The sequence below is a fragment of the Plodia interpunctella genome, chromosome 10, assembly GCF_027563975.2.
Source record: "Plodia interpunctella isolate USDA-ARS_2022_Savannah chromosome 10, ilPloInte3.2, whole genome shotgun sequence".
Lineage (NCBI taxonomy): Eukaryota > Metazoa > Arthropoda > Insecta > Lepidoptera > Pyralidae > Plodia > Plodia interpunctella.
This window is the reverse complement of record NC_071303.1, coordinates 5,004,454-5,030,836: the sequence shown is the minus strand read 5'-3', so window position 1 is coordinate 5,030,836 and position 26,383 is coordinate 5,004,454. Positions and strand designations below refer to the sequence as shown.

The following is a 26,383-nucleotide window of genomic DNA, read 5'->3' as shown; positions in this document are numbered from 1 at the left end:
CAATTTTGTCCATAAATTGTGTGGAAAGGTTTTTCAAAATTAATCACTCTTCAAACTTCACTATTCACCTCTATTTTACACTTTTGTTTTGTTTCTGTACTGTCTAGATCCTAAAGTTGGACTCGTTTACGACTTTATATACTCAATCAATTTATCCAACCTTTATATTTTTCTAAGTTCACTATACAGGATTACAGGTATCAAACGCAAAGCCTCCTAAAGACTACTTGGTACATCAAAACTAGCAAGTTTTATTCTACGAGTTTTCGTGATACGTATTTTTTTTTCATATAAAAAAAAATACAATCTAATTTGCGATTCTACACATCTTAACTCTATGTAATATAGCCAAGCAGCCACCCGAGACAGTAGAGTACCGTAATGTAGCGGAATCGGACATAGAGGTAACGTATTATAGAAACGACATTAAAACTAAAAAAATGTTTTTTTTTTTTTATTTATTACGTACATTTACAAAAGAACAAAAGATGTTAGTCTCTATGTACTTTATGCGCCTTTGGACGGTTATGCGTTAGATACCAGTATAATTATATATAATTTTTTAATTTTTTTATTATTTTTTTCATTCGCACAGTTTATTTTGTATCACTCGATCACAAATATCCCTGGCAATAACCTTGGACAACGTTGTATAGCCTGTGACTGAGGCGACCCCGTTCGTCATCGAAATAACCGTAATCACTTCCCCCAGAACGGCCCACCCGTCTCCACCACAACAACCACTAGACTATGCAAACATTAAGGGTAGTACTGACTTGTACTGTGTTGTGCTTGTTTGGTCAGCAGCGACGGACCGTTAGTACCTCGGTAAGCGATACAGTGCCCGCGTCCGCGCGTTCGCCCGAACAGGGTGCGTGCGGCGTCGGTGTACGCGATCCCTTGTGACGTCCGACGGCCGCCAGCTCGGCGTTCACATTCTGTTGGCTTGATAAGGAACCTCGCAGTCACAACGCTCGCGTTTGACTACGACAGACCAGTCTGGCTGTAGAATGAGAACGGTCCCGAGCTCCGTAGTAGCATGGGTCATACATCGCTTGCGCGGCGGCCGCGCGCACGCACCGTTGAATGTGGCTGCGCCCGACGCTTCTCATCACTTCACTGTGTCTGTACTGTCTGTCCTGACGCATGCCCGGCCGCGGGCGATCACGCTCACTTCATCTGTCTCTGTGTACCGTCTGTGCGGCTGCCCGTCTACGTTCATCTCGATGGCATTATGTCGCCTAGGATGTTATGGACTTCATTACCTCTGCGAATGTCACTCATTGTTACGATACGCATTCTATTAGATTTCTTGTATATATTTATCTTTAGGACGTAGATAAACATTTAAAATTTGATCGAATACGTTTAAACTTCTGAGTAGGGAATGAATGTACATGCAAGTGAGCGAGGAAGCTCCGTAGGAGTCGGTCGCGCATGAGTTACCATAGCGCCGCGGGTCGTCAGTCATCCCGCCATTTGCTATTATTATAGATCTTTGCAGAACGCTCAAACTAAAACTGATCAATGGCTTTTCATGACACGGAATGCTTTTAAATCAATTGACGACCGCTTCAGACAACTATTAGAAACTCGACTATACACTCTTGGCTGCACACGTTAAGATGCTTTTTCTTTCATTTTGTGTATATGACAGTACAATTCAAATTTATGTAAATTAAACTGTATAGCACGAAGCTGTTTTGACGTGCTTATTTTATGTAATGTTTATTTTGTTCAATTTAAATGTTTCGATTGAATGGTTTATAAATCGTTTCATATTTTCATTTAATTTTTAATGAATGTTTATGGAAGATAAGCAAATAGCGATCCTCAACGTTCAATCTCATGCCTCCTTCCATTTTCCGTATGCGAAACAAGTTTTAGTCGTTTACGGGATATGGTCGATTGACTGCAGTGAAAAGTTAGTAATAAGCTAGAGTAATGTAGAATGGAAAAATAGAAATAGCGGCTAACATTTCACTGTAGGCTAGGTCGCGTGGTGAGCGAAGGTAGGGCGGGTGGTATTGGTTTGGGTGTCGCAGGCACGGCGACGGGCCGCAAGGGGAGCATGTGGGCGGCGGTGCCGGCGGCGGCGGCGTGCGACGCGGTCGGCGGCGACGACGACGACGTGCCGCTGGGTCCCGGCCAGCTGCCGCCGCGCAACGCCAGTCTGCCGCCGCTACACGCAGAAATCAACATCAGCATCATTATGATCAAGGGACAGCTAGAACTGGAGGTCAGTATTTTCATTTATAGCAAGATGTGAATGAAATCAATCCTGACAAATTTGGGCGCACGGATAGACATTCACTCTTAGTCTTTCATTTATTTATTCATAGAACTACATTGCTATCGCTTTTTCATATGAATTTGTTACGATTGGATCATACGATATCTTGTCAGTTAACAAAGTTATTTTGATTTAATAGGTGTCTCATGCGCGCCGTGTTTATGGCGTGAACGGCGAGGTGCCAGATTCATACGTGAAGTGCTACTTGCGGGACGGGGACAAATGGCTGCATAAGCGGAAGACGAGGGTCGTGCGGCGAACCACCGAGCCAAAGTTCAAGCAGACGCTCAAGTATCAGGTTAGCAAATTAATCAATGCAAAGTTCGTTATAAAATTTTTCATAATTTTTCATATACTAAATAACTTGAATTGATAATGGTAATAAAAAAAATTCGTTCTTAGGCCAGCGAAGCCCTCGGCCGCACTCTGGTAGTGATGCTATGGCAGCGCTGTGGCGGCTTCGAACATAACTTGGCTCTGGGAGGCGCAGAGATCTGTCTGGACAAGCTGACCCTCCCGCAGCGCACGTACGGCTGGTACCCGCTGTTCCCCGCCACCTCGCTGGGCGCTGATGAGTCGCCCGACTGATCCAGGGAGCCGTCGCCGGAGCGCCGTGACGACCACTAGCGCCCCCACGACGGCTTCGTTTGTCCTGAGTAGTAATGTTCTTTTGTTCCAAACCCAATGCGCCGGTACGCCCAAATGCTACTCTTTTGCTATTTCTATTGCGTGTAAATATGTGTGGTCTTATATTGGCTTTGTCTTCAATGCATGACATGCGGCATGTATATAAAATATAAAACGCGTCGCGCAGCTTTGACTAATTCTATAGGGCAGGCCCCACGAATTGATGATGCAACACCACTTAGACATTAGTTTAAATAAAGAGGAGCTTATAGAAGGTCGCTTGGAATATTTGATTCGGTACTTATTTTAGACCCAGACATCTTAATAGCACATTTAATGTACCACAGATTAAAATGCATATGTAACTATCCATACTAGATTTTGAATACAATCTCTATAAATCAATATATCTTTGAAATTTTGACGGCTCCCTATGTGCAGTTTTTGATGTTTGTGCCTAATATAGCAACATATTTGTAGTATTTTATATGTTATATGTATGTAATATAAATTCTATTTAAAGAATGTATAGGTTAAGTACGGACATTTAATCCTCTTGCATATAAATTACATCTAAAATGTTACAATCTACTTGTAGAGATTTCAATGCATAGATAACTTTATAGTTATTAGGTCACGTAACGCTTCCGGTTCTAAATTCTATTCTTCATCTTTTGGCTAATGTTGCCACTGTAAAATTTAATCCAGGATAGCTTTTTATATAATAGTCAAATTTTATCGAAAATTCTACTACCAATAAAAAAAATTGAGAAAAACCACATTTTTATACATTTTATCAGTCATTAGCGCTGCTAAAACTTGGCTGCTGTTATAAAAGTCATGGTAGGTTGTTCATTCTCTAGCTTTAGCTCAAACAGCAAACTCGACGCAAATATCTTACATTGCACAAAATTTAGCTAATCTACCTTTTAAATATAGAACGTAGAAAATGTACACCTAATTACTTACTATTACCGATCTATAGATAAATTAAATTAAATCTCATCTCAAATAACCCCAACTTTAACACTTGCCTTATATATGATTAATAAATCTCTAAAATTATTCTAGTGAGTAAGCGCGTCTAGGTACTATTCTTCCAAGGTTGTGCTTTAGTGAAATTTCCCTATTGTATACCTTTTACTTTCTTTAGATACATCACTAATCTACAATATAGTTAAGATTATGTATTGTATGTTTTCTTCACCACCAACTAATGTATGAATTTAGGTAATGTTATTTTATTTTTCAAAATTTTCTACGCACAACTTTCTTCGTGATAGCATTAAATAAATCTTTAATATGTATACAGATTTCTCATATAGATGAGTTCCAGTTAACGTAGATCTAAATTGTCGCTCAAATCATAGCGAAATATTAATTACTGTGACTTTGCAAGGTAGTGATTACTGATCGAGTAGCTAATTACATAGCTCTCACAAAACCGGCCTACATCATAAGTAGGAGTTATATTATACAAATACATTATGAAAATATTAGTATTCTGATTGTCGATGTTAGATAAATCTTACATATCTTTACACTTTGTAATATATCTCGTCGAAATCTGTGTTCTTCCATCGCTGTCACAGCTTAGCGACACCTGACAATACTGACAGGCGTGTTAGCGCGAGTGTCTATGCGCCCGCGCATCATATCCGTAGCACGCTTGATAGCCTGTTACCACTTTCACATGGTTGTATATTTCCTAAGAGAGAGAATATCTTTAAAATTCACTTTTTCGATGACCTGATATAAATGATTATTAATATGCCTGAATAGAATTATCTGGTATTTGGTGTATTTTTACACAATAATTTTATATTTCATTAAATTGATGAAAAAATATAAGTACATAAAAGTATTCAATAATTATATCAAAATCTAGATATTTATTAAAAATATATTATATATTAATATGGAGATCGGATCTGATAAAAGTTGATCCGATCGAACTAACTTACGCTTATTAACTCGATATTTAGCATAACAAAATATTCTTACGTAAGTAACAAATGTAAAAAATATATTATCTAATATTGTTATGTGCCTCGACGACCCCCGATACCACTTGAAATTTTATGCAAAACCCAAAATCACTATTCAGAACTATGAGGGTGCGATATTGTACTGATCCACTTTAATTAATAAGATTTAAAAATACGGAATTCATATATCAAGAATAACTAATAAAGAAATAGAAACTAAACTAAAACGTCACATAACAATCATAATTATTATCGTAGCCATTGCTACAAGCACTACAAAGCTTTACAAAATATCGTAGACATTGCTACAAGCGCTACAAAGCTTTACAAAATATCGTAGACATTGCAACAAGCGCTACAAAGCTTTACAAAATATCGTAGACATTGCTACAAAGCACTACACAATATCACAACCACTGCTACATGCGTATGTTACGATAACAGTACTACATATATTAGATCTACAAAATTTTCAGTGGGTCATACAATATCGCAAACCTATTGAAAGAAATATGAGGACGAACAAAATTAAAAACATTCACTGTATGTACGTTACTGTTAGTGAAATATTTACAACATTTAGTCTTATTCAATTTTACAACACTCGCTGAAATCTATTCAACTGATTTTGTTAGTCCTATTTTACAATCGTAATGATAATATATAAACCCAGTTCTGTTGAAGCGTCACCCATGTCTATAATACACATATCTGTTTTTATGCGATGAACAAAGAGCATGCGGTCCATTTACCCTTAGGGTTTCACTCTGTAGCGTGTATGACAATCAATGTGATATGGTATCGGATATCATGTACCTCTTTCTTAGTGTAACTTGACATTGTTTCTTCCTAGTTATGACGTGGATATTTCCCAATTTTGATTTCTTGATAAATATCTCAGTTGTCCTCTTCATTTTGTTATTTTATTATTTAATTCAAATTTTGTTTAATTAAAGTTATTTTCTCACATGATTCTTTGGATAGGCAAATTTGTCTCCTATATGTAGTTTAGTTATTATAACTTAGTTTATATATGAGACTATTATTATTAGATAATTAATAACATTCGTGAATATTTTCTTTCAATGGTATATTTATTAAGAAATCGAAACAAAGTTCTACAAATCCTAGTACGTAAACATATGTGTGTCAAATATATTATTAAATAAATGTGATAACAAATGAGTTTATTATAGCGGTATAAACATTCATTTCAAGTTTTATTTCAATAAACCTACCCGTGAGATCCATGACTACCTACGTACATACGACTGCCATGACTACCTACTTATAAACTACCTATTGTATTGAATATCTAGTTATTATGATTTATCTGTAAAAGGTACAATAAACAGTTTCATCAATCTGACCATAAGAACTCAGACTTGGTCAGATACGAGTAATATTTTCTAGTATGCATGACAAAATGATCTAAAGGAGCCTTTATGGACCGAAAAATGTCTTCTTCTTCACCGAGTCGACTATTCGAATAAGTCTACTTTCCAACTAATCCAACCAGATACTTTTTGGCAATGTCAAAACAAAAAAACAGCTTGTAATGACAGTAAATGTATTATGACATACGGATTTTTGCGGTTTAAAAAATTCTTAAATACTTAAGAGAATAAAAACATAGTAAATTTCGTAAACAATAAAACTGATAAATTAAAGTGTTTGGTTAAATACCTTCATGTGTTTTTACTAGCATAATTGGAAAATTCTTTTAAATAAATATTAATGACTATAATAATTGCAACGATATACCTAATTGTGTGATTATTTTTTATTTCATATTTCATTTAATTAAAGACAGAATTTTGTAAGTAAACCCACTTTATAAGTATTCTAATTAAAATTATACAGACAATTAGAACATAATTTAGCCTTTTATGAAAATAAACTGTCTGGGTAATAGTTACGTCAAATAAATGGGAATGTAAAAATTCAAAAATGGAAAAATTATAAACCTTTTGTGTGCAGAATTTTATTTAAAAATACTATGCAAGATAAAATACTTATAGTACTAAAACTGCACTAAATCCTACTCATTTTTTGAAAAACTTCTTGTGCCATTTTGATTTACGTACGTACACCAAATGGGGTACTTTTATACCGAAATTCCTGGCTGTATTTTATATCTGCGAGTAGTCGCCGGGTCCGCACCAGCGCGTGACGTGCTGCAGCAAGGCCGCGGCCGCGCCCCCTCCGCGCGCTGCGTTTGACGCCCGCGACCACCACTCACGGTTCGCACACCGACCTAAGGATTTTGTTTATCTCTTTATAATACCGAAATATTGATTCAACAGATCTTACTAATACAATACACTAAATTGAAATTTGTCTATTATGGAAACCAACAATAAAAGCGGTCCTGACTCCGCTAGAGCAATAAAATTTAATATGTAAGATAGTGTGAAGTCGATAGATCACCTAGTCACCAGCACCACTTTCAAAAACTAAAATAAGCGTGACTTTCTTTTTCTGTATAAGCGTGTTCCTGGCTGCTTCCCTAGCTGTTAAGAGTCAGGGCCCATAGTCCACTTCCTTTCTTTTTCATCTCCACTTTGCCCAGAGTGGCTAGACTAACCGTTAGTGAAGGTGACAAGCCTGGACCCCAGCGGGTACCCGGTGAGCACGCAGCACGGCTCGTCCGCCGGCACCGTAGCGGCGTACAGCCCGCGTCCGTCCACTGGCAACGTCTGAATATGGGAAAACATTCACTAAACATATACTATTTGTAACACTTGCCAATTTTAATCAACAAATATCGAATTAATTAGATTTGCCAAAAAAACAATATCAATTAACTTTATTTGTTTTATGTAATTTATTAATGACTTGATATGGCAAGTTAAGTCCTTATTTCACATATACATATACGCTTATTCAGTACTTGTTATATTCTTTTATCAAAGATAATGGGAGTAGCGTTGATGACTCCGTATCGTATTGTGCTGACTCCCGCATTTCCTTTGGAGAAATTCCGGCACGATAGGGACCAACGGTGTTTTAATATTTATTTCGGCATATCTACTAATATTATTTAATTTAGAATATGATGTGAAAAAGTATCTGTATCAATACATACATTACGGTTAAACCGCGAAGTGCGGCTATACTTTGATTATCACATATAACTTTGTAAGACAAACAGGGAGACCTTTTCCCAGTTTTTTTTAGCCTGTATATGTATCCCACTGGACATATAATACAGGCTATAAAAAAATGGGGGTCTTAATGGGATTAATAGTTGGAGAATAAATGAGAGTAACCTGTTCGACGGCCTGCTCCATGGACACGGCCAGCACCCACTCGCGCGCGTCGTCGAGCGCCGCGCCGCGCACGCCGCCGCGCTCCAGCAGCAGCGGGCTGCGGGCCCAGTCGGTGCACTCTGGGGAGCGCACACTTGCTGTAGGCTCCACACTATCGCCGAACTCGAACATGCCGACGCGAATGCATGACGAACATTGCGGAGTTTGTATTGAGTGTTTTATTTACCGCTATGTATACCGAACCTGCCAAAGTTTGGCGAACTATTCGCGGATAGTGTGGAACCGACAGTAGATAGTGTACTTGAACCTCGTCTAAAGTGTTTTGTCTATCTAGTTGAAATATTTAACTCATGATCAACTTTACCAACAAAGCCAAGTGACACATTTCATTTGTATAACAAATTACATTACGTTTGTTATACCTAGTTTATTTTTAACTAGCAGCCCGACTTCGCTCTAGTCAAACCATAATAAATTATACACGAACAATACTCAATAATCCCACTATTTCATAAAACTGTACAAAAATCCGTCCGGTAGTTTGAGTTTATCGCGTTCATAAAGACTTTTTTCTAATATAATAAGAATCTCACCAAAGTCCGTATAATCCAGCAGATGCGCGGAGTCGTCGTCCGCGGCCTCGACTAGATCCAGACAACGGTTTAACATCACGAATGCTTCCCGCGACCCGCTGCTCCCTTCCGCGCGCACCGCCATTCCACACACATAGAATGCTAAAAATATGAACAAGTGTGGAAAGTTTGCAAAACAATTGTTCTACAAATAAAATTGTATTATTATAAATGAAAACTAAAGCATAATAATTAGTTAATATAATAAAAAATAGTGTTATCAATGTATCTCACCAATATCAGCGACGATAATATCAGTGTAGCGGGGCAGAGCTCGCGCTGCTTTCGGTGCGATTTGCGGGACATGTAGCGCCATCAGTAGAGTAATAGCCTTAAAATGAATTTTATGTACTAAAAAGTGAACCACCAAATTTAACAAAACATCGCATCTCCTATGTCAAATGTAAGAATCATTGACCCCATAAGGCAAGAATTATGAATCTAAAAGATGAAGAAATATATAATGCATTACTATAAAATCAAATCTGAAAATGTTATCTGTAACTCATCATAAGCTATAGCATAGTGGGTGTTATTTATTTTATTGTAGAAGTCTAGCGGGGCTGCGCACAAAGTCTTTAATCATTCAAGAATAATTATAAATAACGGTGAAATAAATCCGTTGCGTAGTTTAAAAGAAAGCTTAGAAACAGATAAACGCGAAGGACTGATTTGTTTTAGACTATGTATCAAAATCAAATCATTTATTCAGAAATTAGGCCTTTTTGAGGTCATATTCTAAATTAAATGATATTTACCAAAGCTAAAAACTACTAGCATTTCGGAACGATCACAGCTGAGAAGAAATGTCGAAATAAACTCATTCAAATAGTGTTGGTCCCTGTCATGTCAGAATGGCTTACTATTTTAAAAATATAAATTTATGTATCATTTTTTATCAGTAATATAACAATGTAAGTACACAGTCAAATATCGGTTTCCTATAGCACAAAAAACGATGTACTTATGAAGCATTAACCTGCATCGCCCTGTCGTCAGCGCCGGCCGCGAACAAGACGGCGGCGGCGTCGCGCAGCGCCGCCAGCGCGCGCGGCGCGCACGACGCGCGCAGCAGCAGCTCGCCGCACACTGCGCCGCCCAGCGTCGTCTCCATCCCAGCCTCCATCCCCGACTCCTTCCCCGACTCCATCCCCGGCTCGCCCTTTACTACATACTGGCGTAGCGTGTCCAGCACTTGTGTGAGCGCTTCTGGGATGTCTTCGCTAACGATGTCGATGCCTTCGATTCGCTGATGTCAATTATTGTTGGATCAAACAGTATCGATAAACATGGTTACTTGTCGATCTTGCGTATTTGGGAGATGAGTTTTCGAAAAGAGGCATGTTATTTCGCGTAGAGTGGAGAACAATATTAGAAAAGTTTCAAAGTAAGTTTATATATTTTCTAATATTTACTTGTAACATGAAATTGCAAGTGCTAAGTAATGCGCGCCTAACTTTCTAGCTGATAGCTGTGGAAACTTGACGACCTCTGTAGCCTAATGGTCACCATGCAGACTGTTATAAGGAAGATCTCGGGTTTGATTCCCGGTCAGGTCAATATTCTTCTATCTGGGGCGTCATATAGGTCCTGAATTCAGTGTACAGGCGATAAATTACAAAATCAATTAACTAATAATTAAGAAATATATATTTCTTCAATATTATAATACTAGATTTTCCCGCCGATTCGCCCGTGTAAATTTTTCACGGGAGCAGTTATTTTTTTGATGATTAAAGGTATTCTATGTCCTTCTTCGTACTTCAAACTATATGTAGGCAAAATTTTAAGAAGATCGGTCGAGCAGATAAAGCGTGAAGAGGTAACAAACAACCTTACTTTGGCATTTATAATATTAATTAGGATAGTACTGAGCATGTAGACAAAAGAATATCAATGATATAAAAAGTCTAGTTGTTACCGGATGAGCCTTGAAGAGATGTGCGGCGTATCTGAGGGCGTAGTGCGGCGCGCGGGCGCCGGCACGCGCCAGGCAGCGCTGCCAGTGTCCGGCGCGCGCCAGCCGCTCCAGCGACTGCGCCGCGTCGTCCTTCGTCCGCTGCCGGCCAGTGTCCGCGGCTTCGTCTTCTTCGTACTCCGCTTGAGATGACCCTGTATGGATCAAGTAGTGTCGTGATTTCTTATTTTTGTTAGTATTTTTAATAATTATACTGGCAACTCCAATAAAATTAAGTAGTAATTACATTTAAAATAATGGCAATACAAACTATCACAATACGGAAATCTACCTTAATTTTAATATATCCAAATTAATCCTAATTTAGTGTTTTTAGGTAGGCTTTTCTTTACGGATTTTTAGAACAATCAACATCTATGTTTACAAAATGGTAACTTAGATATAATTTGAAAAGCCAATTGTGTGATATTATGGTCATCTTTGAAAGCCTTGTCATTATCACAGTATTCTTTTTTAATAATATAAAAGACTTCAATTAGTCGCCACATATTAACAAGACAGAATATTAAAACTGAGTAACAAAATGTGTAACACAATTAAATTAAACCTGCGCCTTCTTCGTCGCCACTGTAGCCCTCAGTGAGCGCGGCCCGGAGTTGTTCGCCGATGTCGCTCTGACCGAGAGCAGCGAACCTGCCAAATACCCGTTAAATGTTGTTCATGGAAATCTCTTTAATCTCGGACAAAAGTGTACATGACATTCGAAGTAATTTCCTTAGCCTAGTGTAATTTTTTTCCGGTGTCATCACAGTAATGTCACTTCCGGTGGTAATGTCGGGGATAAAATATAATCAGGACACCTCGCTTTAGCTAATTCTATTGCCATAACTACCCAATTGTTACCCAATAAAGATATTCACAAATACTTTAACACGTCTAATAATAATTCTCGAAACTTGCAGGCCACATCATTTCAAATCACTCAATGCCGAAAGAAACTCATTTGAACAGTGTTGATACTTATCATGCCAAAAGGGCTTACCATTATTGTTTTTTACGTATTTTTAAAGAGAGGCAATATTTTGCCCAGCATTGGGAAATAGGTCTGAAGCTATTTAAAACAGTGCACAGTACCTGTCGGCCAGCAGGTCGGCGGCCGCGCGCCTGCGGACGCCCTGCAGCCGGTCGCGCGCCAGCCGCGCGGCGCGCAGAGCGGCGCGCGACGCCAGCTTGCTGGCCTGGCCGCGGGCGCCGGCGCTGCTGGCTTCTATCAGTAGCTCCACCGCTTCCCACCATTCTCCCCTGTAACGGTTATTGTGAGTACAGGTTGTTGATAATAACAGATGTTAGACCAAGACTTACTAGACTTTTTTCAATACGAACATAAAAAAATATTATTATTTGTATGCCAACAAATGTAACTCGATTTTTTTCTCTCTTTGGTCCAAAGGAAAGGAGAATGAAATAGCATGAAATCCTATTGTTACCGTTTTAAGTTGTGCGATTTTTTTTTCCTTTATTCGGGTCAAAACATCTTTACATATGATGTAACATTATGTTCACAAGTAGTAAGTAAATATAATATAAATAAACAAAACCAAGCTAATTATATAAAGACCTGTCGGCGTGTTCGGCCGCTCGTTGCAGCAGCGGCGGCACGTCAGGCGGCACGGGCTCGTCGCTGTCCGGCAAATACTCGCGCGACACACGCGCTGCCTCCTCATACAGCTCTGGAAACGATTGATTTTAGTCAGTATATATTTCAAAATGGCATATCGAGCAGATAGCGTTAAAATTGTGTTTTACAAGTAATGAATAGGGCTAACCGGCCAATCACCATATTTATCTAACAGTTGTGTATCTGACAGATAACTATACTATATTTTATAAGAATGTGGTGAAATAGGCCTTAAATCTTACCGAGGTCCTTGTAATGCTGTACGACCTCCTTGGGTCGGTTGGCGCGAATCATGAGTGCCTCGAACTGAGACAGGTCTCCGCGCTCAGCGGCCGCGCGCGCCCCTTCCACCAGCACTTCTTCTACCTACAAACAACGTAACAATGTAAACAAGCCACCACCACACCACCACAGATTACAAAATATGTAGCAGATAAACAATTCTTCAATTTCTTCAAATTCATTAATTAACTATAAAAATATACCTACTTATTTTTACAACACCCACGACTGTTTCCTATTGGCGTTAACTTTTGACAACCCTCTGACTTAGGCCAATTTAGCTAGCATTTTGCTGTATTACCGGCATTACTTATTAGGTATTTGTTTGTATAGTGACGATATACGACCTCGGTGGTAAAGTGCTTGCCTCTGAACTGAGAGATCCCGGGTTCGATCCCCTGTCAGGTCATGATGGAAAATGATCTTTTTCTGATTGACCCGGTTCTTGATAAAAATATAAATTTGTAATAAAATATAGTATCACAAGTCTCGAACTTACTTTGGGACTAGCTCAATATGTGTGTTGTCCTAATATATTTATTTATTTATAGTGAAGTTTTTTTAAATAACACTCCACTTTTCCGCGCGTTGGGAATATCGAGTCTTCATTGCTCTAATCCAACGTATACATACATAAAGTATAATGATATGAATCACCATATGAGAGGCGTGTTGGTCAGCAATAGCGAGCGCCCTGTCGTGGTCCCCGCGGATCAGCCACATGCGGACAGCGTCGTCGGGCGCCGCCGCCCTCAGGAAGGCAGCCTCGGCCTCCGCGGGCTGGCTCTCGGCCAGCGAGGCCGCCTCGTGCCGCCACACTTCGCGCTTCGTTATCCCACCACCCAGCTCGCTTAACTCCATCGCTATATCCCATCTGGAAATGACGATACAAATGGCGAAAAATGGGGTAGACATTCAATAAAAAATATTAACTATTTTAAGTCTGCTATTATAAGACCGTAAGTAAAAGTCCGCATGGTGACTGAAAGGTTCGACTTGTGCCACGTGGCTTAATTTGTATCCAATTTGACCTAAGTATAGTAGTTTCCTCAACTACTACTTGATTCCAGTAAATCAAAACATCGTGAGGAAACCTGCACTATGGTTGAATGGTTGACTATTTTTTCACTTGTGAATAAGATTTCTTGCCATTAATTAGATCATGTCAGATGCCTTTAGGCAACTTGAATAAAATAGTAAGAAGAGAAGAATATAGTAATAAATCTCTTACCGTTGTGCCTGTAATGCCCACCGGGCTCCCAAAGCTGCCAAACCGCGAGCGGCCAGAAGTCGTGCGGCAGCCGACCCACCCAACGATGCAGCCCATTGTAAAGCTACCTAATGAAACAATTTGTTCGCTACATTATACAGACATGATAAAATGAAAACATTTATGCGACAATAAATATATACGCAATTAAAACAATGCTAATGTCACTGAATTTTGAACCCTAACGGCATAGTTTATTGTTCGTTTTTGCGGCTTCTTATTGGTTAAGATAGTGGCAGCCGTGGGATTGGCATAAACAAAATCACGATAATTTTGAAGAGAAATAAAATTCACAATGTTTATGTAATTATTCAAATAGAACCGCTACATTGAAATTTACCTGTTGTTGCACTGCGCTGGGAGCATGAGCCCTCGCCACTCTTTCAGCGCCCTCCCATTGTCCAGAAGATCGGTACATCTGAATAGCACTCTTCCAGTCACCTGTTAGTTAATTATGAATACTGTAGATGTAATAAAGAGATATACAATTTCTTCTGGAAGTATTCTGTCAAAACCTTAAAGAACATATAGTTATTGAAACTGTGGTGCTGTCTAGTGGCTCACCTACTTTCGTGACCCAACTTTCCCACTTCTTGTACCACGGAAGACCTCAAAGAGGCTAATAACAAAGTAATAAAAGTGGCCACCTACCGGTTTCAAATTATATAACAAAAAGAAGAGCATTAATGATTAATTCAGTTAACAAATTACCTGCTTGAATGTAATAGTTTTCTGCAGCACGTAGATCCCCCGAAGCATGTAAAGCCTGTGCAACGTGTCGGCGAGTGGCTTCTAACAACGAGCTGCGATGGGCTGCCACCAAACGTAGCATGGCCTCGAACTGTGTTGCTTCCTACAAAAGAAATACCCTAAAATAAAGTATCTAAAAATAAAGTCTTTTATATCCCACAAACGAGATATACCTAAGTATTTTTCAATAATATATGAAACACGTCAAGTGTATAAATATTTCCTTTATTTCATTAAATCAAACAAATATGGTGGCAACAAAGTGGCTTTTTTGGGTTACTTAAATGTGTTATTTAAAAAAAGGTTACAAGTCATTATATCTAGTTCATCTGAATATAATATAATTTTTTAGCACTATTACTAACTTTATACATAGAAATTGCCTCATCCGACTCTCCCAGGCCGATATAAATCTGCTCAGCCTTCCTGAGCTGTCCATCTTTCCTTAGTTGTTCAGCTAACGGCAGATAGATATCTCTAGTTTGTTCCTCGGTGAGTTGCGCGGCCGCCAGTCGCAAACCATCGGCCGCGCGGCCTGCGGCATTGTATGCGCGTACGCAATGCTCCGCCAGCCCACAGGAACTCAGCACCTTCTCCGCTGTTTCCCATTCCTAAAAATATTTTAGAGTTTCCTTTATATCCGTAAATTAATCATTATAAATCTGCCATGCCAAGCTAGTAATAAAAATTGACTTACAGGTCACAAAAACAAACAAAGGTACTAAGAAAAATGAACTTACTTGTGTTGATATAAAATGATCTCCTAACTGCTGACATTGCTCCTTCACAGATTCTTTGTCTTCAATTACCTGCAAATACAAACTTACTCTCAACTTGTCAAAGAGTAAAGAGGACTTTATAAAAATCAAGTAAATTACCTACATAAAAGCAACATTACAAAACAATATTTATAGGATATTTCACGTAAGAATAGTTAAATCACCCAATATTGGTTGTTACCACCTAAATTTCTCTGAACGATGGCAGAACCTCCCAAAATTGTTGGAGCTTGATTGGATTTAAAAGTAATTATGTAGTGCCTGCACAATCTGCAGCGCCTTGCGGTAGAGGTGGGCCTTGAGTGCGGCCGCGAGCGCCGCGCGCGTGTCCCCCGCTTCTATGAGGTGCGGCACGGCCGCCCCCGCCTGCCGCGAACTCACTAGCCAGGCGCCCCATGCGCCTTCCAGCCGAGTCACTTCTGAGGGCCACGCCTGAAAGCATATATGCCTTTTGTCCTTGACCATTGGTGGGAGTGAAAAAAAATCGTCGAACTTTTAAGTTTTGTCCTTCATAATTCATTTATTTGCAAACATGTACAGCATAAGGATTACAAAATATTGTGCAGTTAGACATGTAACCGGCGAGGGTGTAGCAATTTAAAATTAAAATTTTGCAAAATTATTGCGCTATAATTGTCAGATTTCGTAATACAAATTATGTTAGAAAGAATATATTTAGATAAAGAATATCTTCAGGATTGGTAAACCATCCACCCTGACCATCTAGTGAGCCGAAAACTATTAACTTTTTCCAAAATAAATAGTATCTATCTATACCAAATTTTTGGTGATGCGCCGAATAGTGGTTTGACAGGATACCGAATACCATTCATTTTAACGTTACCGAAACTCACCTCTCTTGCGAGTTGCACTGCTCGAGCATAGTTATTTCCCTTCGCATAGTACTCAATGGCTGTGTGATTATCGCCTCTACGTTCAGATATTTCACCTGCCATTTCCCACCATTCCTCCTAAAATTAATATTGATATAAAATAAAATACATTATAATTAATATTGATATAAAATAAAATACATTATAAATAAAATCAGTGCCTACATAATTAAATAACAATTATGAAAAAAATATACATGTAAGACATGTGATAAACAATTTATATAGGACTAGTTTAAGAGATTTCAATTTAGGAGTTCGGACATCGCAGACAGACCTGCAGCAGCTGAGCATGGACCGCGTCCACGAGCTCGTCGTCTCTCAGCAGAGCCGGATGCTGCAGCAGCTGGGCGGCCGCCCGTCTGGCCCGTCCCCCTTTCAGCCACAACCTTACGGCGCCTCTGACGTCACCGGAAGCTGCTAAAGCGGCACCGGCTTCACCCAAGCGACCTTTACCCAAAAATAATATGTTATACAAAAATAATAATGACATCAAAAATGAATTTAATTTCTCAAATAATAAAACATAACAATTTTCCTTTAAAGTTCCTGATAAATCTATGAGTATTCGTATTGATATTTCGTTAATAATTCAAAATAAATTGGGCAAACGTAAACGTCAAAATCTCATTCATTGAAAACATTTCTAAACATTGAAAAACAAAACTAAAACATGTAAAACTGATATTTTACCAGTGGAAGTAAGATAATCCATGTGCTGCTGCTTCAGACTGGACACAGACGCTCTGTCGACTCTTTCGGCGAGAGCGATGGCCTCCGGCCAGCGGTTAAACTGGCGGTACATAGCGATCGCCAGCTCCGGGCGGGACGCTCTCTTCACGTACCAGTCCTCGGCGGCGGCCAAGTCTCCAGAAAATATTGACAGACGAGCTCGAACTAGCGGGCTTTTCAAACCTAGAATATTTGAGTTCCTTCACTTGTTTTTCTATTGCCATTTAAGAGCTTTATATACTTTATTCATTTCTCATGATATACTTTCCCACCTCGAGAAACACCCGTAACAGAACAGTACGAATGTGTTTCAACAATAAATACCTGCATTTATGTCTCCATGACCTTCCTCTGTTGCTATTTCTATGGTCTTGTCAAGATGAAATGTTCTCGCTTCGTCTCCAACTTCTCTGTAGCACTTGGCTGCAAGCTGTTTAACATAATTAACTTACTACAATAAACGAGAATGGTCAAAAAGGAACAAATTCCAGAGGCATTAATTTGGAGGAGACATACTCGTATATTTTGAATATCAGTGGCTAAGTATGTGAAATTAGATTTTTTAAAATATTTTATGTATTTGGTAAAAAAAATTGTCTATAACAAAAAATATATTGAATAATTAGATGTTCCCCGGGGCTTTGCTCCCGTGGATAGCAATCTTGGATAATGTACCTTTCAAATGATGAAAGAATTTTTTAAATCGGTTCGGTAGTATCGGAGATTACCCGCCTCAAACATACAAACTCACAAATAATACTCTTTATAATAATAGTATAGATGAAATAACTATTCAAACTTACTTTAATTTTTAAGACTGAGTAGAGCTACTCAGTCTTAAAATAAATAAATAAATAATAAATAAATATATTGGGACAAATCACACAGATTGAGCTAGTCCCAAAGTAAGTTCGAGACTTGTGTTATGGGATACTAACTCAACGATACTATATTTTATAATAAATACATATATAAATAAACATCCAAGACCCGGGCCAATCAGAAAAAGATCATTTTCCATCATGACCCGACCGGGGATCGAACCCGGGACCTCTCAGTTCAGTGGCAAGAACCTTACCACTGCCCCACCGAGGTTGTCAAAAAAAGGCGTAGTAAAAATTAAGGCGTAGACCTTCTACGAATGTTCCACGACTCGTAGTACTGTAAACCATTTACGCATTTATACACTTCGACACATGTAGCAATTAAAACATTTTCTTCTACGAATTATCCAATTAACAAAATTTTAAATAAAACAAAGTAGTTGATTAAAAATTTTGTTTTATTTATTCCTGGGGGCGGAAATAAACGATTTGTATACCTGTATGTCATCGTTGGCGAGAGCCCTTTCTGAGAGCTGTCTCCACAACGGAGCAACGTCAGCATTATTACCAACACCATCTAAATATGTCGCACATCCCACTAAATCACCACTTCGAAGCGCGTTATCTATAAAAAAAACATAGCTCAGCAAATTTGTCAGAACCTATGTAACTAATTGAAAGTTATATTATGTAGGCAAAAACTAAAACAAAATGCAAGCAAGTATAATAACCACTTTACATCATACATACTGAATGCCAGACGATGCTCATCAAGCTGCAACTGGCCGCCATCAAATATCACCTTCCGTGCACTGACTTCCACCGCCAGTCCGCCGCTACATTCTGCCATTTCCACACTGCCTGGCTCCCACGCACTGTACCTTAAATTATTCGTCAAACATCATTCGATTCAGATTTTTTTCTCCAAGTCATACATTTGAAGTTCTCAAATACATAAAAGTGGAAGTGATGCCCCGGAAGGACACATCAAACATGAAGGCAACTATGTAGTTGCCACTTTACTTATAATATTAAATTTTAAACCACCACTTAGTTTCAGTCAAAAAAAACGTCGTGAGGAGTCTTCTAGTGTGCATTCATCTACTTACTGCAAACTGCGACTGGATCGCGGTAGTCGAATACGTTATGTCAGATGCCTTTAGGCGACTTGAATTAAGTCTAACACCAGTGTTAGCAGAACACGTAAGAAAGAAGATGACTGTTATGATAAGTTCCGGCAAATTGCCTTTTATACTTATAGGTGAGTTAAGTTCAGTATTATTTTTTCTATCGCTATATTAATGCCGTATCAAAAGTTTAAAAATAAGTTAATTTTACAATCACATAAACAACTTATTGTTTTCATATACCATAACAAACAAACAAAAAAGAAGATAATACGAGTGTTTATTTACCATATAAGAAGATGCGTTGGCGTCTGAGCAACTACGGCGTCACTGTTTTCAATCCATTGCACGAAACCGACTCCACTGGCAATTATTTCCTAATATAACAAAATCATCTGAATAACCTTACTCGTATATAATCTGCGACATTAGTGAGTTGACATTTTAAGAATGAACTATATTCGGTTATGCTACATTTAGAAAGAAATTATTTTAATTTAGCAACAATCATCATATTCGCTGAATAGAACTCATTACTCTTATTTTATGGGCATAGATAAGGGGTAATACTGTACCTTCTCGCCAGTACCCAGCCGCAACAAGGCCAGCCTTCGCCTCGTGTCCCGCAACAACAAGAGCTCGCTGCTCTCGTTCAGCTCCAACCAGTCCACTCTCGCTTCGTGCCACCACTGTCCCAGTTGGACACCTAGCATAATAAACCAGTAATTTACAATATTATAACTTAACACGCATATGATTTTTTCATTAACTGTAAAGGAAGTTAACAATAACTCCACCTTTTGGTAATTGAAGAATTTTGTCATATTGGTAATTGAAGTTTGAATAAATAAATATCACACCAAAATTAGTATATAAACTTTTTTGGATAAACTTTGATTGTTTGTAAATGGGTGCATAAAATTCGTTTGAAGTTCATAATTGAACCGACACATTCTTACGTTATAATCAAACCCTTTTATTCATATATATAGTATGTTTTATTTCGTTCTGTCAGTGCAAAATTTTGGAAAGTGCGATAGGAACAAAACATACTTAGCTTAATCTTGCTTTATTTTTTTTATGAATAACAAGAAAACTATATATTGGAATTCGAAATCGGAATTGGTGGAAGCATTTCTATACTGCCGTCATATGGAAAAATTACGCATATGTTCAATAAAATATCATATGGGTATTTTTTCCGTATTTATTGTAAAGCGGACTTATCCCAAGAAATACTTAGCTACAAACTGCTTTATAAAGAATAAACGTAACTATGTTACTGTCTACCTGTGATGAGGTCCACCACGGCTACTGTTTGCCTGTCCAGCAGATACGCTAGATGCTTGCGCTCGTTATGCGCGGATGTAAGTCTATGCTCATTGATGCGGACGCTCAGCACGTGAGGGTTGACTCTCTCTGTTCGGACCTAATGGAAAATACTGCCGTCTTAAGCAATAGGGCACGTATTATAAAATTTTTCCAAAAAAAATATTTAATTTTTCATTTTGTAATAATGTTCTTATTCTCAGTTGAAACCTACTTGTAAAAAAAATGAAAATGATTCCCACCGTATGCAGGACTCTGTCCAGCCCGTACTCGACCACACTCAGTTCCCCGGCGCGGTACAACAAGCACGCTCCGCCCACGACCGCGTACACTCGCTCGCCGCCGCCCGCCCATGGAATCTGATAATAGGACTTTATGATATAACCAGACCAAAGTAGGACACTTTGCGTGAGGCGTAGCCGAGCGCTATAATAAAGCCAAATGATCAATGCACGCGTGTGTCCTACAACGAATAAACACATTGCGGAAAGATTCCACTGGCTGGACGACTGGAATATAAAGCACAAACCTCGCTAGTTAATCCCCGCGCTATGTCGCATAGAATGAGCGTATTGCTAGTCCGACAAACGGCGTACCAGTCGTTACCTATGATAACAAAATAAATATGTTAATATGTTAGAATATGTTAAATAAATACCATGGCATCACGCTAACATCGAGAGATATCTAAGTTCGCACGAACTCTTCTGCTTCATTAAATTGAAGAGATTATTTTGGGCTACAAACATGGCTGATGACCGCTCTCCCTCTCATCTGAGCATTTTTCCATCCGCAGCTATAAAGCGTGACGACCACAGAGTCCGCTTTCATACTTTTTCTCCTCCACTTCACATGGTCTTCAGTATTTATAGTAATCATATCACTAGCTCGCTTGCGCGATATCAGAATTTTGAATTAGAGTTTTGGTGAGTCACCTATAAATCGCACGTTGAAGATATCAGGCGCGAGTTTGGCCGTCACGGCCAAGGGCGGGGCGTCCCTCGCTAGCCGCGACAACACCAGCTGTTTGGGGCTCACGTGCTGGACCTCCACTGTGTCGCGCCACACCCACCTCCTGCATTACATTATTTACGTTTTATTATATACAAGTATTTTAAGTGTGAAAAGTATACATATACCAATATAAAATGCATTCGACAGATTGCGATGAAATTTGGTGCACAAGTAGAATAAAGTCTGGTAAGGCTTCCAAATTACATCACAATCTGTCGAATACTTTTTGCGTAGAAAAATTCTAAACATTTCCACGTCTTTTCACGTCATTTCATTTTATTTGGAGAGCCAAATAACCAAACATTCTCATGTGATTAATTAATCTTAGAAGTAAACACAGTTTTATAATATTCACATTCCTCACCTCAATACAGCTTCAAGCTGTATAACCGCTCCAGTTTGCGACGCGATGGCAAGTTTAGTCCCATCGCCGCTCCAAGTGAGCGCACGCGCAGCATACAAGTTCGGAATCTGTACCAAAGATAACTCCAAGCTACCAGAGTCTTTCAGCTCTCCGACTAGACATCCGTCAAATACGCCAAATGCTATTGTCTGAAAATTTATAGAAAAAAAGATGGTTATTTCTAGTAGGTATTGACATTAAGTTACCTAACACTTATATTTTCAAAATATATTTATCAAAGAAAGCAGTTTCAAAGACGAATCTAAACTAGATCGTTAATACCGGTTTGAATAACTGTGGTTGAAGTACTGTGGCAAAAGACTCAAAGTCAGCATGAGACGTGGCGATGTAAGCGTCGGGTCTATACGCTGCGGAGGCCACATTACATCAGGTGGACTGAAGGCCTTTTTGCTGCTTATTATTATTAGCTTGCAACGGAGGCTGTTGTGGTCGCACGTCGAATGTTTGACTCTTATGTTTGCTGCTTGCTAGTAGCTATGTATAAAAAAAAATATTCTTGTGTGTTAATTAATGGTTACTCAATTTTATTTTACATAGGACTACAACCATGAAATAACTATGGCTTTTCTTCGCTATGCAGCTACATCACACTCTAGCTGTCTCTCTCACTTGTCCAGAAGGGCTGGGCGCGGCGGCGATGAGGTCGCGGCGGTCCTGCGGCAGCGGGGACTCCACGCTGCGGAGCAGCGCCCCGCGCTGAGCCTCGTACACCGACACCCGCCCGTCGCAAGACCCCACTATCAGCTACAGCATAAAAAAAGAGATCATTGTCTTTTCGTTGTACATGTCATGCGTTCAGCTTGACAGAATCCTTATATAATAATAAAGCATCAAAAAAGTTTAATAAACTATTTTTTGTAGTAAGTAACACTCAAATTAATTAGGCTGCAAGAATTTGAGGGGCGCTCTAATCGTACCTACCCAAGCACTATTTGCTCTAACATCACCCTAAATAAATGCTACCAAATAAATACTGTAAGAGAACCGTACATGGGATGTATATAATTTATGCATTTATTTTTCATATCTATGTACTATTGCACAAAATTTCGCAGCGAACTGAAAATTTTGAGATTCATACATCATCATAATTAACCTACTCTTGATCTAATGCTATATAAAAAACTGCGATAAATAAATATGATACATGAAATTAGACAAGACCCTTATAACCACATTCTAAATAATTCAGGGAGTAAATGATTCTGATTCGCTGGAGAACTCACATAAGGAGGTAGCAGCATGAGTGCAGTTGGCGGCAGGGCATACTTCAAAAGCAGCCGGCCGCTGAGGTACAGCGTGCCGTCCACGTGGCCCGAAGCCAAGGAGCCCTCACTGCCGCGCGCGAGGGACACGCAGCACGCTGCTGCCGTCCACAGACTGGAACTCTTGTTGCTTTTGCAGTCCAACGACCTTCATGTATAGTGGACTGTTTATTTATTTAAAGCCAGCTATACAATATCTCCGAACAGTTCGCCAAACTTTGACACATTTGGCACACGGTAATAAAAGTTATAAACGCATTCACGTTGTTTTTTTAGATATTTGAGAATCAAAATCTTAAATATGTAAAGCTGTCATTAACTCCTAAGTAGGTACTTAGTCTAACCGATGAGTCTACCTAATTTTTCCATCGGTGGTCCCAGTATAAAAGCCGTTGTCGGCCGGCAGAAGATGTGTCGGCGAGCCGGTGAGAGGGAACTTGTTGCAGATCACCTTCTTGCCGCTCCAGTCGGCGCCCACGCGGTACACGAACACCATGTTGTCACTCTGAGCTATACCTAGCAATTCTGAGTTTTCACTAAAACAGATACCTGCAACAAATTATGTATCATTACATACTTGAATTGGTTGTGGTGCAACGGTTAAAACGCCCTTCTGTGACAAAAAGATCCCAGTTTGTAGTCCTACTTGTCCGTTGTTGTGCCACGTGGGTTTGTTAACCAATCTGACTTACGTACGGTATTTTTAAAAGTTTAAATAAATCCTTTCTTTTTTATTTCATTTTTATTCATTTATTTCAATTCGCAGGGTCTTTTCATACATATAAAATTCAGGCAGGCATCCAATCCATTCCATCAGGTGTCACTACGGATCTGTGTGCGTAGTGCGACTTTGCTATTTACAACTCACTAAGTATCGAGTCGATTCGCAGGTAGAGCCTGCTAACCAATAACAGTGCGCGCCATTGTGACATAAACACAACACCACCGCAATGTGTTTGGTTTGCTACAACACACTTCGAATTGATTCCATAGTGAGAAGTGAAATTAATACAAACCCGCACATCGCTCTCGGTTGGTTGTGCCTAATCCAACTTGATAAAAAAAATACAGACGACGGTATGTATTGTCCATAAAATATACATACTAGTAATAACATAAGACTTCTTTCCAGCAGTTGGCTCAGCTGGCTTGGTGCTGAATTTGTCACGTCGAACTCCATCACGGTCGTATAACATCACTACTCGCTCGCAAGTTGCAACTGCTAGCTTCACATTGTTCGGCGACCAGCTAATATCAGCTACTGGATTCTCGCAACCCTAATATAAATTATTAGGTACTTAGGATTAAAATTCACGTTCATTTTCCATTTGAACCCCTTTCATTATTAATATTTTAAGAATTCTACTTTCTTAAACACATTCATAATATTTGGAATTACAAGAGTTCAAATATAAAATAATATAAGTAGGTATGTATACCTATCACAGACCTATATACCGCATAGTATAACAGAATTTTAACTTACTTGCGCTTCAATAAACGTTTTAGAATATTTAAATCTCATTTTGTATTCGATATAATAATTAACAATCTGTTGTTTTTCTACAGAAATCACATAGGTGCCTAGCAACCATAAAAGCAACAAACAAAATTAAAATTTGCCGCCAACGCCAACCAAAAGGCCCAACCATACTTTTTTTTGTTTAGTTTATCCATATTAATCTCGACCGACAAAAAAAAGATCGACAAAAAAAAAACCCCGTGCCCAACACCCAACAACGGAAACAAGGATGAGCAGGATGAGGATTTTTTTTTTCATAAGCTGCCTATGTGACTTAGATCCGTCGACCGACAGAAAGATATCCTGTTATACAAAAGGAAGAGAAACAGGAAGAAGCTTTACTTTTTGGTTAAATACGAACATCTTTTTTTTTTTGTTGTAGTTGTTCATCAGATCAACGAAGTCAAAAAAATGTAGTTTCTGCTAAAAACGACCACGACGATCATTTTCTAAATATTTCAAATTACAATTCAAATTTATCCCGCTTGACCTCTTTGCATGATAGTGTATGAGTACCTATATAATTTCTTATACTTTTTTATTTTAATGCCATGTTGGCGACATTGACGAGCTGTCAAAATTTGGCAGACCGGGCCGGATGTTTGTTCTCTCTTTCTTTTCGTGTTAATTTTTGTGTGTCAGGACGTTGAGAGGTTAACATTTATTTTATCTATTTGAATCGTTGTATAGGGCGGATTTATTTAATTTTTAATTCATAGGTCCAATACATCTATGTGTCCTTAATTATCGCTGTGTAATATTTGTATGATCTATTTACGTTGTGAAGCTTTGTGTCTATTCGCGTGTTATTTATACCACTTGTAGTTTTTGTTCGTTATTGATGATTTTACTGTTTATAAATAAAACCTAGTTAGATATCACGTGCAATACAGGTAATTAACCACAATTTATTTCATTACAGAACGTCATGCCTTTCGCGCGATTTGTAGAACCAGGGCGAGTCGCCCTGGTAGCTGATGGGCCCTTGAAGGGAAAATTAGTCAGCGTGGTCGACGTCATTGATCAGACACGAGCTCTTGTAGACGGTCCTGGCAGCGGTGTTTCAAGACAACAAATCCGCCTGAACCAATTGCACCTAACCAAGTTCAGACTTAAGTTTCCCTTCACAGCACCTACACGGATCGTAAGGAAAGCCTGGACAGAGGCTAAGTTGAACGAAAAATGGACAGAAAGCCAATGGTCACAGAAGTTGGCAAACAAAGAGAAACGCGCCCAGATGACGGACTATGACAGGTTCAAGTTGACGTCGGCGCGTGTCAAGCGAAACCGTGCGAGGACTGCGGTGTTCAAGAGCCTGAAGGTGAAGGCAGCACGCGCGGGCTCCTTTGGCAAGAAGAAGATCCCTAAAACGCCAGCGAAGAAGCCACGCACCAAGAAACCTGCCGCCAAGAAACCAGCGAAGAAGTAATTCTTTTGTGTCTGAAAGTTTTAAGTGACAAAGACTAATCATATTAAAAGAATTACTTTAAGCTACATACTGTGTTATTAATAGTCCTAAAAATACATCCATTCAGATACAATGGTGAGTTCATTGCGATTTGTAGAACATGTGGTGTGTTTTTTTTTACTCAATTTGTTTTCTTTTTCAGTGTGTAGCGGAGCTATGTCAATATCATGGTTTCTACAAAAGGTTAGTTGCTACTTCAAATAAAATGTATTAGTTGTAGTGCTTTGTTACTTGCATAGGTAAAATAGATTTATGTTGATTCTATTTTGTCAATACAAGAATCTTTTGTATGATAT

General features: G+C 38.9%; 3 protein-coding genes across 12 annotated transcripts in view; 2 read left to right on the top strand and 1 right to left on the bottom strand.

Annotated features, from left to right (window-relative positions):
- Nucleotides 1-6,105, top strand: part of Fife (fife) — a 90,108-nt gene extending 84,003 nt beyond the window's left edge. For 6 of the 9 annotated variants that reach the window (XM_053750205.2, XM_053750208.2, XM_053750207.2 and 3 more), the window contains 3 exons: nucleotides 2,046-2,239; nucleotides 2,433-2,591; nucleotides 2,696-6,105. In XM_053750205.2, the coding sequence (XP_053606180.1) occupies nucleotides 2,046-2,239; nucleotides 2,433-2,591; nucleotides 2,696-2,881 (539 nt within the window). In that variant the 3' untranslated portion in view covers nucleotides 2,882-6,105. Of the gene's footprint in view, nucleotides 1-712; nucleotides 2,240-2,432; nucleotides 2,592-2,695 lie in introns of those variants that run through there. The other 3 variants (XR_008405004.2, XM_053750211.2, XM_053750210.2) reach the window with 3 other exon arrangements.
- Nucleotides 6,106-6,829: 724 nt separating this feature from the next.
- On the bottom strand, nucleotides 6,830-24,720 carry Oseg2 (Outer segment 2). Its single transcript, XM_053750202.1, has 36 exons — nucleotides 24,584-24,720; nucleotides 24,203-24,374; nucleotides 23,454-23,646; nucleotides 23,059-23,245; nucleotides 22,442-22,576; nucleotides 21,773-21,960; nucleotides 21,330-21,469; nucleotides 20,924-21,000; nucleotides 20,637-20,753; nucleotides 20,356-20,494; nucleotides 19,641-19,771; nucleotides 19,354-19,442; nucleotides 18,689-18,819; nucleotides 18,436-18,563; nucleotides 17,439-17,544; nucleotides 17,076-17,297; nucleotides 16,660-16,832; nucleotides 16,344-16,460; nucleotides 15,751-15,921; nucleotides 15,451-15,519; nucleotides 15,076-15,321; nucleotides 14,672-14,813; nucleotides 14,301-14,401; nucleotides 13,922-14,028; nucleotides 13,348-13,564; nucleotides 12,651-12,774; nucleotides 12,349-12,460; nucleotides 11,865-12,032; nucleotides 11,338-11,423; nucleotides 10,734-10,924; nucleotides 9,792-10,061; nucleotides 9,047-9,143; nucleotides 8,774-8,914; nucleotides 8,181-8,299; nucleotides 7,496-7,607; nucleotides 6,830-7,165 (listed from the first exon to the last, which is right to left on the bottom strand). The coding sequence occupies exons 1-36, from the start codon at nucleotides 24,620-24,622 to the stop codon at nucleotides 7,041-7,043; spliced, it is 5,082 nt and encodes a 1,693-aa protein (XP_053606177.1). The 5' UTR covers nucleotides 24,623-24,720; the 3' UTR covers nucleotides 6,830-7,040.
- Nucleotides 24,721-25,137: 417 nt separating this feature from the next.
- On the top strand, nucleotides 25,138-26,113 carry RpL14 (Ribosomal protein L14). Of its 2 annotated transcripts, none has more exons than XM_053750637.1 (2): nucleotides 25,138-25,272; nucleotides 25,542-26,113. In XM_053750637.1, the coding sequence occupies exon 2, from the start codon at nucleotides 25,548-25,550 to the stop codon at nucleotides 26,046-26,048; it is 501 nt and encodes a 166-aa protein (XP_053606612.1). In that variant the 5' UTR covers nucleotides 25,138-25,272; nucleotides 25,542-25,547; the 3' UTR covers nucleotides 26,049-26,113. The 2 variants fall into 2 exon arrangements, with proteins under 2 accessions (XP_053606612.1, XP_053606613.1); XM_053750638.1 differs by lacking the exon at nucleotides 25,138-25,272 and adding an exon at nucleotides 25,274-25,382.
- Nucleotides 26,114-26,383: the final 270 nt, after the last annotated feature.